General features: G+C 39.1%; 2 protein-coding genes across 10 annotated transcripts in view; one reads left to right on the top strand and one right to left on the bottom strand.

The window, feature by feature from the left end:
- ANGPTL2 (angiopoietin like 2) overlaps positions 1 to 14741 on the bottom strand; it is a 29501-nt gene extending 14760 nt beyond the window's left edge. Inside the window, exons 1-2 of the mRNA XM_081896516.1 lie at positions 14171 to 14741; positions 2729 to 3573 (exon numbers count right to left, since the gene is read on the bottom strand). Of these exons, the coding sequence (XP_081752642.1) occupies positions 2729 to 3527 (799 nt within the window). The 5' untranslated portion in view covers positions 3528 to 3573; positions 14171 to 14741. The remainder of the gene's footprint in view (positions 1 to 2728; positions 3574 to 14170) is intronic.
- The window catches only part of RALGPS1 (Ral GEF with PH domain and SH3 binding motif 1), a 217422-nt gene that overhangs the window by 118026 nt on the left and 84089 nt on the right, over positions 1 to 15307 (top strand). The window lies entirely within an intron of this gene.

Here is a 15307-nt window from a genome sequence, read left to right as displayed (position 1 = left end):
ATATCTTAAAATCCCTCACGCCGAGCAGAGCTACTGCTTCAGCTGGATGGAGGAAGTAACATGAACTAATGGAACCACATCACTTCTCAGCAGAGATTTGTGCAAGTAAATGCCTATGCCTCTCATGCAATTTCAAAACACTATGTAGTCCCATCTATGCATATATCATTTCTTTGATGTGGCTATAGCTTTGCGTGCCTTTTTAAACATTTGTTTATGAGATCTTGCTGCCTAATTTTATTCTCCCCCTCATGCTTCCACTTAGGTTCCTTTTATGGGCCATGATAAAACCAAACTATTCTCTCTTGTTTAATAGTGCTTTCAGTACTCTGTATATGGCAAATGATTCTCTGATGAAATTTTGCGCTCCTCTTCTGAGTAACACAATACCCAAAGGTGCAGTCATCCAGAAACCTGTGGCTGAACAATGTGATGCTTAAGTGCATTTATTTATTTATTGCTTTTTTTCCTGCTTGTAGCATGACTTTTAACAATGGGCTCAAGTATCAGTAACAGGGAATTTTTCTTCTTGCTACTGGTATTAGAAACAGTGTTTTACCTGTTTTTTATTTTGATTCTTTAATTGCTGCCAGGTTGCTGTATTTGATGTCATGTTTTAGCCTGGAGCAAAGGTTTCTGGCCAAGTTATAATCCATTTGAAATCAAGGAGTTCATAATGGAAAAACTGATAATAACAATAATAACATTGCTATTTGGAGTGAGGTCACCTTTTACCACTAACCATTCCCTTAGTAAAAACAATACTAGCAGAAAACACAACCATATGTATTTAAACATGCCTGCTTACAGCCTGGTTTCTTTGGGCCAAAAGAGCCATGAATAGTCTTTTTGGTTGTTTTACTCAGTTTTTAAGTAACCTCAGAAATGGTAGATGCATTAAAAAAATAAAAGTTATGACTCTTTTTTAATAAACCTTTTTATTTGGTTATTTTATGCTGTACATTAAAGGACCCTGGAATGTTTATGAGGCTTAATAAACTCTCCAAATCATCATAACCCAATACTTCACAAATGAGTTGATTATTTTTTCCTGCCCTTGCTATATCCTCCCACCTGTCAGACTGTTTTATTTGGCTGTGTGTGTGTGTGTGTGTACAAGGGGCGGGGAACATGAGGCCCTCCAGGTATTGTTTAACTCCCAACTTTCACCACTCTCAGCCAGCATGACCAACATCTGGGATTGGTGAGAGTTGTAGTCCAGCAACATCTGGAGAGCCACAGGCTTCCCACCCCCAGTCTGTATAAACACATACTCTTACAAGATAAAAAAGGTAAACTTATACAACACTGGATTAGATCCATGGTAATCTAGTTGAATTAAAATAAATGGGACTTAATTTTCAAATCATGAGTAACTTGTTCCAGTGATTTTGATTGGATCCTTCTGCATTAACTTGAAGAAATAATTAACTTACCATTGCATGTAAAAATTATGGAGCATAGGGCCCTTGGCAGTCCCATGATGACAAGGAGATGCAACCTTGTACTCAGAATCGCTATAGCAGGGATGGGGACAATTTTTGAGCCCAAGGGCTGCATTTCCTCGTATGCAGCTATCCATGGGCTACGTACCAGTTGTGAGTAGGCTCAGAGCCAACAAGTGGGTTACATTGAACCCACACAATAGTTAGAGGTGGCTACCCATACATCTCTCCAGCCTGGCAAGAACTACACATTATCAGAGCAAAGCAAGCTGCAATCCCTGGTTTGGACATAACCACTAAGCTGTGGATAATGCTTTATTACCCTTAAACCTTAGTGGGAGGAAAACAACTCAGAAAGCCACATTATTGGTAAATTATTATTGTTTACCATAACATGTGAACTGGGCCAAGACAGGTGCCTACAATTTTAATATTTCATCCCTTGCATAAAAGTGTTTTTCTTTTGCCAAGTGTTTTTAAATAATTAATTTGATTCCGTGTTGGTCATTTGTTCTGTATCATATTATTTTGTGTAAAGATTTTATTGTACACCACTATTATATTTTCTATGAGTTAATGGTTTATAAAGGCTCAAATGAATGAGTGAATGAGTGAATTGAATGAATGAATGACATATCAAAATTTTCTGCATTGTATAAAGTAGGTCAGGCAACATGCAAAGCATATTTAGAAAATAAGCTAATCCCATCTTTATCACAAAGTATTGACATGTCAAATCCTGTTATTTTAAAGCAAGAATGCAAAATGCATAAAGCAGTTTCATAGCACTATCATTTGCTCACTTCATGCCTTTGATACTGACCTCAGTGATCCCATGCCTATGCAGCAAAATGAAGCTACTGAAATGTTAAGGATGTCAGTTGGATGTGACAGGGAACAAGGTGGAGTTGGATGAAATTGGCCTGACCCGCCCCTCAAGCTTCTGGTATTCTGGAGGGAGGATTAAGGGCAGTCCAGAATGCTCCATGCTTTTAAGAAATCAGTCTGATCTGAAGATAGTGAGCAAAAAACTACACCTCTAGCTCCAGGGCTTAGTTGTCTTGCACTGTTGCACTATGGGGTTTTTTCAAAGAGCTCAACCCTGCCCTGCCTGATAATTCTCATAGGTCCCCATCTTGTTATTGCAGCTGGGTGTTTATCTCACTCTTTTAAGCTCTGAGGTGTCATCATTACAACTTATCCACAATAATGAGATTGAGACTTTGTTTTATAAAGCTGTTTAGGCATTAGTGATATTTAGGTATATTGAGTACTCCACTTACCTGATGGTTTGTCAGTGGAAGTTGGGATACTGGTAACTGAAGACATGGTTGGGAGAGTCGGTGGTAGAATCTTTAAATTCTGGTCACTCTGGATCTCATTGGTGGATATTTGGTTAGTGATACGATTGTAAGTGGGAGGCTGGTAGACTCGATTTGGTGGCTGTGGAGGTTGTGGGATTGGTTTAATGGAGGGTGTTCTTTGGCAGTACTCTTCAAGCTGTGCAATTATTATAGACTGGTTATTAGCAATGGATACCAAATGTTGGTACTTGTGCTCCAGGTCTTTGTATTTATTTGCAAGCTGCAACATGTCAGCAGTCTGATTCAGTATCTTATTTTCCAGTTGGGAAAGTTCTAAAGCATTGTCCCGTTTTCGGATGATCTCATGCAGCAGCTGCATGTACAACTGGGTGACCCGCGAGTTCATGTTGCGGCTCTCTTTTCGTAAAAGCTTCACCTCATTAACAATTCCTCCATCTACCTCCACCAGCTGCTGGAGGGTTTCTATTTGCCTCTTTTGCTTTAACAGCTCATTGTTCAGTAGCTCTAGTTCTTGCTTATTTACCCTGTTTTCAAGTACTTCGGGTTCCTTTGAATTAACACAAATGGCACCCGTCACTTTCTGCTGAGGTACAATGAAGGTATAAGTGCACTTGTCTTGTGTGTCGCTGGAGCGCTTATACCTGTTTGTGTAAATGAATTCTTGCTCCTCTCCCTCATCGCTGCCTTCGAAATCTTGGGTCTTGCTGGCACGCACTCCCACAATAGCCATTAGCAATAAGCAAACTGCTGCCTTCATGGTCCCTTTATTTTTGAATTGGCTTGTATGAAAAGCGCTTTGTGATCTGTTTTAAATATGAAGTACATACACAATATTAAATACCCAGTAATAAATCACAGCAAACAAAAAAGCAGTACTGTTCTACTAGGCAGTAAATGTGTTTTAAAAATGGTAACTGATCCTTAGAAATACCTCTTTATTTAAAAGTATGAAACTGTTGTTCAAAATCAAGTTAGCAGTTAGGCAAATTTAACCAGAAGGTGGTCTTTGGATGAAGCAATTTTCCAAGTTGCTCTTCATCATTCTCCCAAAGTTGATAAACAGAGGCAAAATTGAGATGGCTCACTATTCCTGGCTGTATTTTTGTTGGCCTTTGCTAATCTTGATTTCTAGGTGTGTTGCCTTGAGAAGATGTTTTGCATGCAATGACAGTATCTGGAAAGTCAGCACAGATTTGGCTTTTTCACATATCATCACAACTGCCTGAAAACAGCCAATGGTCAGTAATACAAGTTGTGTGTTACTGTCCTGGCAATCTTAAGCAAGAAAAAAACACACACCCCAAAAAGTTGTTCTATTGGCCTTCTAAAAAGAGAATGGACAAGGTTGTCATAAGCCTCATTATCTGTAGTCACTCCTTTGTGAGGGGGAAATAAATAAATATGTATAAACAGACAGCATGTTAGTAGATTACAGATTCTTTTGAAGTAAATAGTAACACCCTGGGCTTTGTTCCGATGATTCCTTACATCTCTCCATCTCTCCCTCCCTTGCTCTCTCTGATATGTAGCTTGCTGGGGTCAGCAAACTTTTTCAGCAGGGGGCTGGTCCACTGTCCCTCAGACCTTGGGGGGGGGCTGGACTATTTTTTTAAAAATAATAATGAATGAATTCCTATGCCCCACAAATAACCCAGAGATGCATTTTAAATAAAATGACACATTCTGCTCATGTAAGAACACGCTGATTCCTGGACCGTCCGCAGGCTGGGTTTAGAAGGCGATTGGGCCAGATCCAGCCCCCGGGCCTTAGTTTGCCTACCCATGCAGACTAAATGGCTGCTTACAACAGTTAGAAGCAGAGCTAGAAAGAGCGCCCTGCACAACTCTTGTTTGTTGTTGGTGGGAATAGCAGGCTGAGATGAGTGGAAGAAGTGGTAGGTGAGAGCTCACTGGTTGTTGTTTTACTAATAAATTGGGATAGATTAGCTTCATACATTGCCCTCTTGTTCTATCAAAGACTGAATAAACCCAGGAGGGCCAGGAAAAGTTGGAAAAAAGTTGCTCCAGTGCTTGGGCTTCTTCAGGGAGAGCCCTCAGTCTGATTTGAAATAAGAGGAGGCATTTTGAAGATGTGTCCATATTCTGCTCTTCTTCAGGAAAGATAGTCATTAGACTGAGTGAGGCAGCCGCCTCACATGATTGATTTTGGATGTTATTAAATGGCAACAAATATTTAATTGCTGTGTTTTTATTGCCAGGTAGAGGCATCTGTGGGGTTTTCTGCCTCAAGTGCCAAAATAACTTGACCAGCCTTGTTTACTATAAATCTTAATTAGGTTGTGTGGAGGAGTACAATCCAGTGCTCTGCCTCAAGAAGAAGAATATATTGTGACAGATGTAGTGCCTGGTGCCTTCAGTTACTGAATGCTCAGTTTTACTCATTGCTTCATTTTCATTTACTATGGCTTACAGCAAATGAGTAAGTGTCTGGTGGCCAGTGATAAAATGGTGGTTGCTTTGTTCCTCCCATGGACCTCCTGCTGCCATTCTACAACAAGCTACACAACAAGTTTGTTTAGTGTTAGCTGTAAAAATGGGCCCATGGTTTGTCTTGCTCAAAGCAAACCATGAGCTGTGTAACCATGGTGTAGCTCTCGAGCTAGGTTCAATTCTTCTGTTCTGCAAAGTTCAGTCCTAAGGAAAGTCTTTAAAATAGTGAGCATTTAATAAAAAATGATTTGAGGGGGAAATTATAGTGAGCATTGGTTCTATTTTCTCTTGATGTGTATTGCAGAGTCCTTTGGCTGGAATATCTAGAAGTAGCACCCCAAAATGTTTCTGGGTTCCCAAGAAAACCTCTCAGATTGATTATACAATTAAATTTCTATTCAGACCTTTCGGAAAGCCTACAGCAAGGTAACAGCAGTTTTTAAAAAGGAAATACAATAAAACAGAATACTCAAAATATCTACTTCATAGATATGAAGATTTTGCAATGCCTAACTATTTCCCAAATCAAAAGCCAATCCAAATGAGACAGCACTTTAGTAAGTACTTGAGATCAGACTATGACGACATCAAGAAAGGATTTCTAGTGTTAACATAATGCATGATAGTACTGTATGACAAAATTCTTTTGTGAAAGGAAGAAGGAACTGTTATAAACTCTGTGTAGTCTTTAAAGCAATGCCAGTCAAATTCTTGAAGAAATTTGAAGCATAAATTAAAACTCCCTCAGACAGCTTTAACTTGCATTTGCACAGTGGGTCACACTTGGTGACCCTGGCAGGCTTCCAGACCTCATACTTTACACAGTTGAACTATTCTTGAAAATGTCTTCAGCATAGTTAAAAAGCAGGCTCGGGGGTGGGAGTGAGGACTTGCTTCAATGTATAGCTTTCAGGTCTCTCTTTTCCCTCTTTCTCCTTGCAAACCCTTATTCATCATGACTAGAATCTCAGTTTTTCTGTTGAAATTCCTTCATGTTGTATTTTTACAGTGTTTCTCCATTTTAAGAGTAGGCTAGCATAAAGGCTATAATGCCTTAATGTTCTAGTTTTGCTATCACAAAAGCTCCTCCTCCTCCAACAACAAAAGTTCACAGATAAAGATCATTTGCATGAAGATAAGTCATAATATTAGCAATGATTGTACTGAGATGCACTATAGCAGCAGCTGTTGCTATTTCTACCACTGGTAATTTATGTAGCATTTTATATGACAGTGTTTATGTCCCTTTGCTGTGCCAGCTTTGCTGATGTTAGTGCCATGGGCCCTTTGGCTCTGACATGATATGGCGTGGAGGAGGAAGAAGGAGCAAATGGGGGACTGGAAGACTGGCATCCAGGAATGAAGAAGAGATGTCCTCCCCTTGTGACTGTAGATGTGAGAGAGGGAGAAGCAGAGCTGCCAGCTCTCTCCTCTGCTCCTCCTGAAGAGTTTCTTATCGGTGAGGAGGGGAGGACTTTGGCCAGCAAGAAGGAGGATCTGAACAGAAGGAGGTGGCAGCCAAGCTAGAGGCAGAGGTGCAGGACAGAATCTTGTCGCCAAGAACTAGATGGTGCCTTTGAACGTGAGATCAGATGCACCCACCCAAACAGCACACTTTGTGCGTGTTGCAGAACTATAGGACAAACGAGTCTTCTGAGTGAGCTCGCCCTGCCTCATCTTTAAAAGCTTTGTGGGAGGGGCATGTCAACTGTTGGGACATATTCATAGGTTTTGTTCTATTGTGAACCTTGCTTATGAACTTTGGAATCTTGACTTCTGGCCTTTGTGCTTGCTGCTGAGCCTGAACTGCTATTAGCCTGAATAAAGATTTCTTCTTTGTTTACAAGTAAGAGTTGTTATCACTGTACTTTGGGACAGAAGCCTGACAGTAAGAATGGTTGTTGCTATTTGTATTTAAAGATGGGAAACTGAAGCTGAAAGTGACTTGTCCAAGACCACATAGTGAGTTTATAGCTGAGGTGGAACTTTAGCCAGATCAGATTTCAGCTCCATAGCCACTCAACCCTACTGACTCTCTTTAACAGTTCTACCTTTCACCTTTCCTTCACACATTTTTTTAAAAGCACATTTCATGCTCTGAATCCAAAGGAAAAAAACCCATGCCTTTGAACTTGGTTTACTGGTTTGGAGAAGTTCTTTTGCTGTTGTGTTTTAGTGTGGAATTTTGAGTATGCTGAAATCAGTGCCTAAACTTCCATTAACACAAGTAGGGCTGGGATTTCTTCTAACCATCTGGTCTTGGCTATTCAAATGGTTGGCAAAGGGGTAAGAAGAGTGAGGCAGTAATGGACCTTACTGTGTTTACTCTTAAAGCGTTTGTTCAACTAATTGTGTCTCGAGGGGCACAACTGAAAATGTTCTTATCTAATAAGTAGAGGGGAAACAAGCTTCCAAAGAAAATATATTACTTTTCTCCCCTGTTCCTGACAAGGAAAAACAAAACTAGATATTTTCCTTGGCACTTCAAGTTACAAGTGAGAAAACCAAGACTCACTGTGGGAATTATCATGTTGCACTGTAAGGCTTTTTTTACATATACTTTCAGCTTTTAAGTTATAGCATGTTTTGCTACTTTTGTTAAAGTTGCAAATAAAATTTCTTCAAGTTCTATCAAATTATCATTGTGATGCTAGATAAAATTTTCCTTCTTATGCCAGGACCTCATTTATATTATATTTGTAGCTCAGTGCAAGTTAAAGTACTCTCCTCTCCTGCCTGGTGGACCCTTATTTCTAAATACTAGAGAGAATAAAAAACAGAGCTTTTTTAAGCCAGAACTCACCAGAACTAATTTCCAGCACCTCTCAGGTGGGCGCCATTGCCTTTACAAGAGAACCAAGGAAGTATCCGTGCTGAGTTCTGGCACCTTTTTCTAAAAAAATAGCGCTGATAAGAACTATATGATAACATTTAGCAAGAGCTCAGATCAATTGGACCCCAGACATTTTGCCATCCCAAGGGGCTATATTATACGATTTGAGGACAGTGTCCTAGAATCTTTAATGGTGTCAAAAAGCTTGCACTGACATACCCCTCAAAAATATTCTTCATCCCCAGTAATTTCATGTGTTGATTATACAATTAAGACTAAAATGAGATAATACGATGTTGGAATAGTATGTTATTTCTGACACAAGAGGCACCTCCTAGGAACCTCCCCCCACCCATTGAAAAGCACTCTGCCTTTTATGCAATTTTTTGGATACCCTTTTTGTTTTAGATATTTATTCATGGGGAGATCAGAGAGAAAGTACCAGCTTGGCTTACAAATATGTGTGTGCATGTATATTATAGATAGATAATGCACACCACATGTACAGCAGCCTGCACTTACTCCCATCCCTTTGTATTTGGCTTTCAGGTGGTAGCTCCATTGGGAACCTTTTTGAAGACCAGAACTGATGCAGTTTCAACACAATTTTTTATTTCAGTTGCCCAGCATCCTTGTAATGATGATGCTGTCACATAGCCAATCACATTTGGCTAGGCAATACTACTTCAGAGGCCAAACAAAGCTAATTGGTATTGAGAGCACTGTTTCTGTTCCCTCTGAATTAGCTTCAGTTACCCTTAGTTAACATTGTCACATAGCCAAATCTGATTGGATACATGACAGTGTCACACTTGGATCAAAAAAGTTTCACCAACAAATAGACACAAAAGGGGTAAGGTTAGGCATTCTTTCAGGAAACTTATTTCACCTGAAAACCCACTTTTCACACTGAAAATATTGTTTGGATAATATGTGGCTCAGTCCTAATATCCTGTTATTTATCCTGTGTCTATTTATATAGTCACAAAGTCGTAGCCTGCAAGTGGTGGCTTGGTATTTCATGAGACATTTCATGAGAGCTCTTACCTTTGTTATCTTCACAACTGTAGAGTTTTCAAAATAGGAAAAAAGAATTGGGGGTAATCTTATTTATGCAGTTTTAAGGACTACAAATTACTATGAATTATATGTTTGAGGGAGAACATTTTGTAATTTAAACAAAGATTCTTCTATGAGTCTTTGCAGAATTCTTTTTAAGTGACAGAGCTGATGTTTGGAAAGCTAAAGTCAACACTGCAAGAGACTAATCTACTTCAGATCCCATAGTAAAAGAAACAGGTTAAACTTTGTCTTTACTAGCATATGTATTTACTAGCGTTAGATTAAAATTTCTTACTAAAAGAAATGGAAATCCCCACAGCCATAAAATATCATAAAGGTATTTTCTGTGCCCAAACATTAAATCTATTTATCTTAAAGATATTTTGTTTGTTTCTTTGTTTTGCTATGCTAAAAGGCAAAGAGCTGTACAATAGGAATTTATCAGTGCAGAGTATGCAGGTGGCACAATGCAGTGTTTTATGGGAAATTATACTGCGCTTTGGAGAGAAGCTAAAAAAACAAGCCCCTAAGCATTCTGGTCCATTAAATGTGAACTCAGCTAGGTGTTTTTTGGGGGGGGTGTTTGTTTTGTAGGCGGGGAAAGGAGGATTGGGCAAGACACCTTCAATATGTTCTCCTCTCTCAATAAGTGTACCCCCTCACTATTATTGTTGCCTGTTGGTGCTTCTCATCTGCTTCATCAGTGCCATCCCATAATTGCTTGCTAGACAAAGCCAATAAGAAAGCAGACTGTGACAGCTACTGCTCATAGCAGTTGTATTGCTTGCTGAGCCAGAGCAAGAGGCAGGTGCAGAAGCAGGTTGCAGTAACAAAGAGATGGAACAGGTCTAGGTGATTCTAATCAGTAGATCCTATGCTGGGGTGTGGGTATTCACCAGGTGCCCACCAATGCCAGCCTTGATTCTGCACCACTTCTCTCGGGCAGCCACTGCTAATTTGCCTGCTTGCTGTCTCCCAAGCTAGCACACACCTGTTGTCTTTAACTCACTGTTTCTCTGCAACTTAACTACTGTATAGTTTTCAGAAACATCAATTGTTGACCTAGCAAGCAGGACTGCCATAGTATGTTTCTGTGTGGAAGATATTTGTGTGTCATAGGCACTTATTGGAATGTGTGGATTATATCATCGCTGGGTTTCTTGCTCCATCTTTCCTGTTTACCTACACTATCTTGAAATACCACTGAAATTTCAGCAGTTTTACTTCTGCTCTTTGGAGGTTGTTGATCTACTTTGTATTTTGCTGACACTCTGGCTTGACTAACAACTCAGCTATACCCCAGCACCAAGGCAGGCTTTTATGTCTTAGAGGCGTATTTCAGCGTATAGCTACTATTATTGCTGTACTAAGAGAGGAGTGCAATGTCTCTGGAAGGCCCCAAGCTGTACTGAATCAGAGTCCATTGCTGGTTTAGATGCAGCCACTTTGAGGTTCCATTTCCCATGGTGCACATTGAAAACATACAGAAAATATCTAACAAGAGTTCAGAATGCATACCTTTAATGCCTGAACAATTAATACTCAGGTAAGAAGATAATTCTACGAAGTTTTAGAAAGTTTATCAAAATTAAATCAGCCTTAGTAAGTCAGGAAAACATATATTTCACAGATATAGCAAGCTCAAAGCAAAGATAATCAATCTGCCCAGCAACTCCCACTTCACTCCTAACATCAACAAAAGTAGATCATGGTTAAATAAATGTGATCGCAATCACATTTAAGGATAGATGGAAACCTAAGTTAATACCCAAGTGAATATGAAAGTTCATGGTCTTTCCCCTTTCAATATATATATGTCATAAATTGGTTGGGCAACTGGGTACCAGTTTTTGGAGGGTTTTTCTCCATAATAGTTCACAGGCTGAGTAGTGTATCAAAATGTTTTGGCCCAATTTTCATAAGCAGCAAACCTTCATACCCAAATGAATGAGAATTCATGAAAGACCTAGTGTTTAGCCATGTGGTATTTTTCCCTGAAAAAATAAACCTGAGTCTCTGACCATTTATGAACATACCAGATTGCAGTAGGCAGTTCATTAGGGTATTATTCCCTTTTTCTTGGAATAATGCAGAATGCAAAGCTGTAATGGGTGTTTTCTGTGCAAATGTCCTTTAAAAAAAAATCACACAGTGACAGCAGTCAGTTAAATTATGCTGGACACCCAACCGATAGGTGCTAGTTCATTTGTAGTTATATAAAGTTTCCACTTATTTTATAATACATTCTGTCATAGCTAGAATGTAGAAAAAACTGGTTTGATATCTAATCTTAATTTTGTAGAAGTTGTAATTGTGACAAAAGTATTCTAATTATAGATTCTTTAACTAGTTTCCCATATTATTGTAGATACTGTAAGTTGTCAGACTATTTCACATTCTCCTTCTTTCCCATTTCCCCTAAGCAACATTGGCCTTGGCGTTTTGTTATAGTGAGAGTTCCTAGATGTTGGGTTAGGGGCCACCACCAGAAGACCACTGAAGTATTTTGTTTGTGTCGGTAGACTTTGATCAGCTAGCAATATGAATGGTGCAAATTCAGGGAGCTTTCTGAATGTTTGCTATCCTGGTGAAAGTTTGGAACCATAGATGACTCAGTAGTAGATGCTTATGTAAAATATTTGGAGCCTGTGAGCTATAAAGCAGTTTGCACCCAAACTATAGAGTGCTTTGCTTCTAAACAAAGGGCTACAGGGGAAAGTCTTTAAATCATCCACTTTCGCATAGAGCTCTGCTTCTTAATGATAGAAATGTGCTAGCAGGTGCACATAGCTGGTAGAGAGGAAAGGTCACTCTGTACATGATCACAAGAGCTCTTTTCTTTACAGTTGCTTCATATATAGCTGAAGTTTAAATTGGATTCTTCTTCTAATAATAATATAGAAGATAATCACTCATATCATATTCATCAAAGAGAGGGACTTAAGACAGTATTAACATATTATAAATCCCTAGACATTTGAGTAATTGTATTCCACATTGCTATATTGGACTAGTTCCTTGTACTGTCAGTCTTATTAGTATGAAAAATAGCATTGCTGCTTTCTTGCAAAAAAAAAAAAGGAAAGGAAAAAAGGCACCTGGTTTGCTCTCTCTTGATGACTTGGATTTCATTAGTAAGTTTCTCCATCCACAATGGCAATTTGCCAAAAAATACTGTACCAGAAATATATGAATAGAGTTGTATTGTTCTACCACAGTTTTGTTATCACAAATCTGGCAGCAAGTAACATGAATCTAATAAAATTCTTAAATACAATGCTACCCCAGGCTCAAACAGTGAAAATAGCTGACTAAGTTTTTTTCAGCAACTGTTTGCCTAGTTGTGGTGTTGACCTCCTTAAGTACCTCATCCCAGAATCTTACTACATGCAGACACTCCCAGCACAGATGAATATAAGTACCCTGTCGATAAGTGCTGAGTATTGTTTTGTTCTGCTGGAGCTCAAATTAAATATTTAAGGAATGAAAAATTATGTGAGGTACTTTTAATGACTTTTTAAAATCATTTTCTCTCCCATCCTGACACAGCCTTTGTTGTCACCCTAATTCCATGTAGAATGGGTTCTTGTAAAAAAATTCAACAGGGGTTAATCTCCCAGGTACTCATGCATTTTGCAATCCAGTGTGCATAAAAGCAGAAGGGCTCAAGAGCCAAATAAGATTTTTGCAAGACAAAGTTCTAGATGGAACTTGCTGTAGAGTATGTGGAAACACTCCTCTTAAGACAGGAGAAAAATAATTATATGAGGCCACTTCATTGTGTTGGATATTGTAAGGAGTAGACAGATAGATATTTTTTAATGTTAACTATCATAACAAGCATATCGTACTCCTCAAATGTGAAACATGGTCTGGCAGTTAATTATCCAAAATAATTAACCCCCAAACAGACACACACACTTTGTTACTGAACCCCTGTGTGGCAGAAGCAGTCCTGTTTTTCTGTGCAATTTAAACTATGCAGGTAAATGCAGCCCCCTTCGTTTGGTTGAGAGCTCCTCCAGCTCATTTCCCACTTGCTGAGGAGTGGTATTGATGCCCCAAAAGACAGGGATCATTGATTAATTCTGCAAGGGCATTGTTTTGAAATGGTACCGAATGCCTTCAGAAACTTTAAAGGATTACCTATCCCAAACTTTGTATGCTTCCTCTTTGAGATCGCTGACAAAAGATGGCAGGCCCTATAACTGCCCCTGCAACCTTTGTTTCTGAGATAAGCAGGAAGTTATCAGCATTTTGTTAGAAATGTTAGAAAGCTAAACCCAAATGTTACATTTGTTCTTACTCCCCTTTAACAGTGGCCTCACTTTATTTTCTTTTAAGCCTATCCATGCTGAAAGATGTGTTAACATTTTCTGCTTTCTGTTTCATGTGTTAAGAACTTTGCAAAATAAGAGCTTTCCAACACTGTTTGATCATATCTTGCTTGCTTCAGATTTCCCACTTGGCATCTATTGCAAAAGCTGTTGCAAGGACTATTCCCAGCTCTACTCAGCTTGGACTTTTTAAAAAATGAGTTTTCACTTAAACATGCAAACACTGTGATATTCTAGGAGCTGCTACTTAGAGGAACTTTCTGTATCTTTGATCAGTGCGTCAAAGGAAAGTAAAGACCAGCTTCCTGGGTTGTAATACAATAGTCCTTTCAAATAAGTGACACAAAGTGTAGAGGATTTTGCTGTGTTATATTTAGGAAGGAAAAATTATTTTGCACATAAACAATCAATATTGTGATGGACTGGTTGTTGCTGATTTTACTTTAAGAAATGCTTAGAACTTTGGCACATCAACTAAATTAACAAACATTCATTTTGATATTTTTTTTTAAGTCTATGCATATCTAGTAACATTTCAATGTTTAGATGAATTCATTTTAATAAGAAAACCACATTTTAAGATTTCTAACTCAAATTTATCAGCCTTATCAAAAATCTGGCATTGTTCTTCTAAATCAAGATCACTTTTGAAATGACTTTGCAGCTAGCACTGAAAATATAAATATATGTTAAATGTGACACATCTCAAATTCTTACCCTGTTTCCTTCTGGTTTCTCTCTTCAATCTTGAGACTTGCTTTAAAGATAACAATAAAAGATTCACTGACTAGATCATCCAGAGAAATAGTGACATCACTGATTGCAGCAAAATAAATGCATTCATTCGCGATGAGGGTTATCTAGTTTCTGTTGCATGAAAAGCTTCATGCATTTGGTACTGTGCTTGGACGGATAACATAAGAAGGCTATTGCAGTCCTGTTACTTCCTTATTGTTTAAATTCTTGTTCCTTTAACTTGCTTGCTGAATCAAAGCCGTCGGTCCCCATGCTATGGACACTCAGGGACAATAGGCTGCAGCACCGACTTGCTTTTCAGGAGCTCTGCCTCTTTGCATTTCAGTTTTGAAGCTTTCAATCCATCATTTCAAGCGAAGCTAAAACAGCCCTATTTGAACTTCAGCTTCTTTGTGGTGGATTTACATGCTGGAGGAGGGGGGGGGAGATAATCAAGCATGCGGTAAGCAGACAAGTTCTGGTTGGATAAGCTCCGCTTCCCCCTCCCACAAGGGCAAGGGATCCACCAGCAAGAGACACATTCAGGGCCTCCCCTTAACCACAAACAGTAGAGGGCTGGCTGAAGCCAAACTTTTACCCGGTGATGTCACAGCTCTCCACAGCTTGGAGAAATCTAAATGTGCAGGAGACTGCCTCCCTGGACTTTGTCAGAGAGCAATGCTGAAAAGCTACAGACGGCTTTAGATATGAATGCTTCATACAGCTTTAGCCGCTTCTGTTCAAGGCAGGGTGTAGTTCTCTGGGATTATGTAATAGATTTTTAACTAACCCCCCACCTAAAAAATAAAAGTGGGTGGTGTGTGTGTGTGTGTCTGTGTCTGTGTGTCTGTGTGTGTGTGTGATCTGAATAACTGTGACTCATTCTTTATAATTGAGTGTAGAACTTGCATTATAATACCTAGAAATGAGATTAATGGCTAAGCATTCACTATTTTCATTGTAATTGGGCTGGATGTCTGTGCTTTCTCCCTCATCCCACCCCCATGCATTCTCTCTCTCTCTCTCTCTCTCTCTCTCACACACACACACACACACACACTTTTCAACTCTCTGTTTTTCCCTGCATACCCACATGCCCTTCATTTTCCTGGAAGTGCA

The sequence above is a fragment of the Podarcis melisellensis genome (genome assembly GCF_964234715.1).
Source record: "Podarcis melisellensis genome assembly, chromosome: Z".
In the NCBI taxonomy this organism is placed as follows: domain Eukaryota; kingdom Metazoa; phylum Chordata; class Lepidosauria; order Squamata; family Lacertidae; genus Podarcis; species Podarcis melisellensis.
Note: the sequence above shows the minus strand (reverse complement) of the source record. Positions and strands in the feature narration are given on the sequence as shown.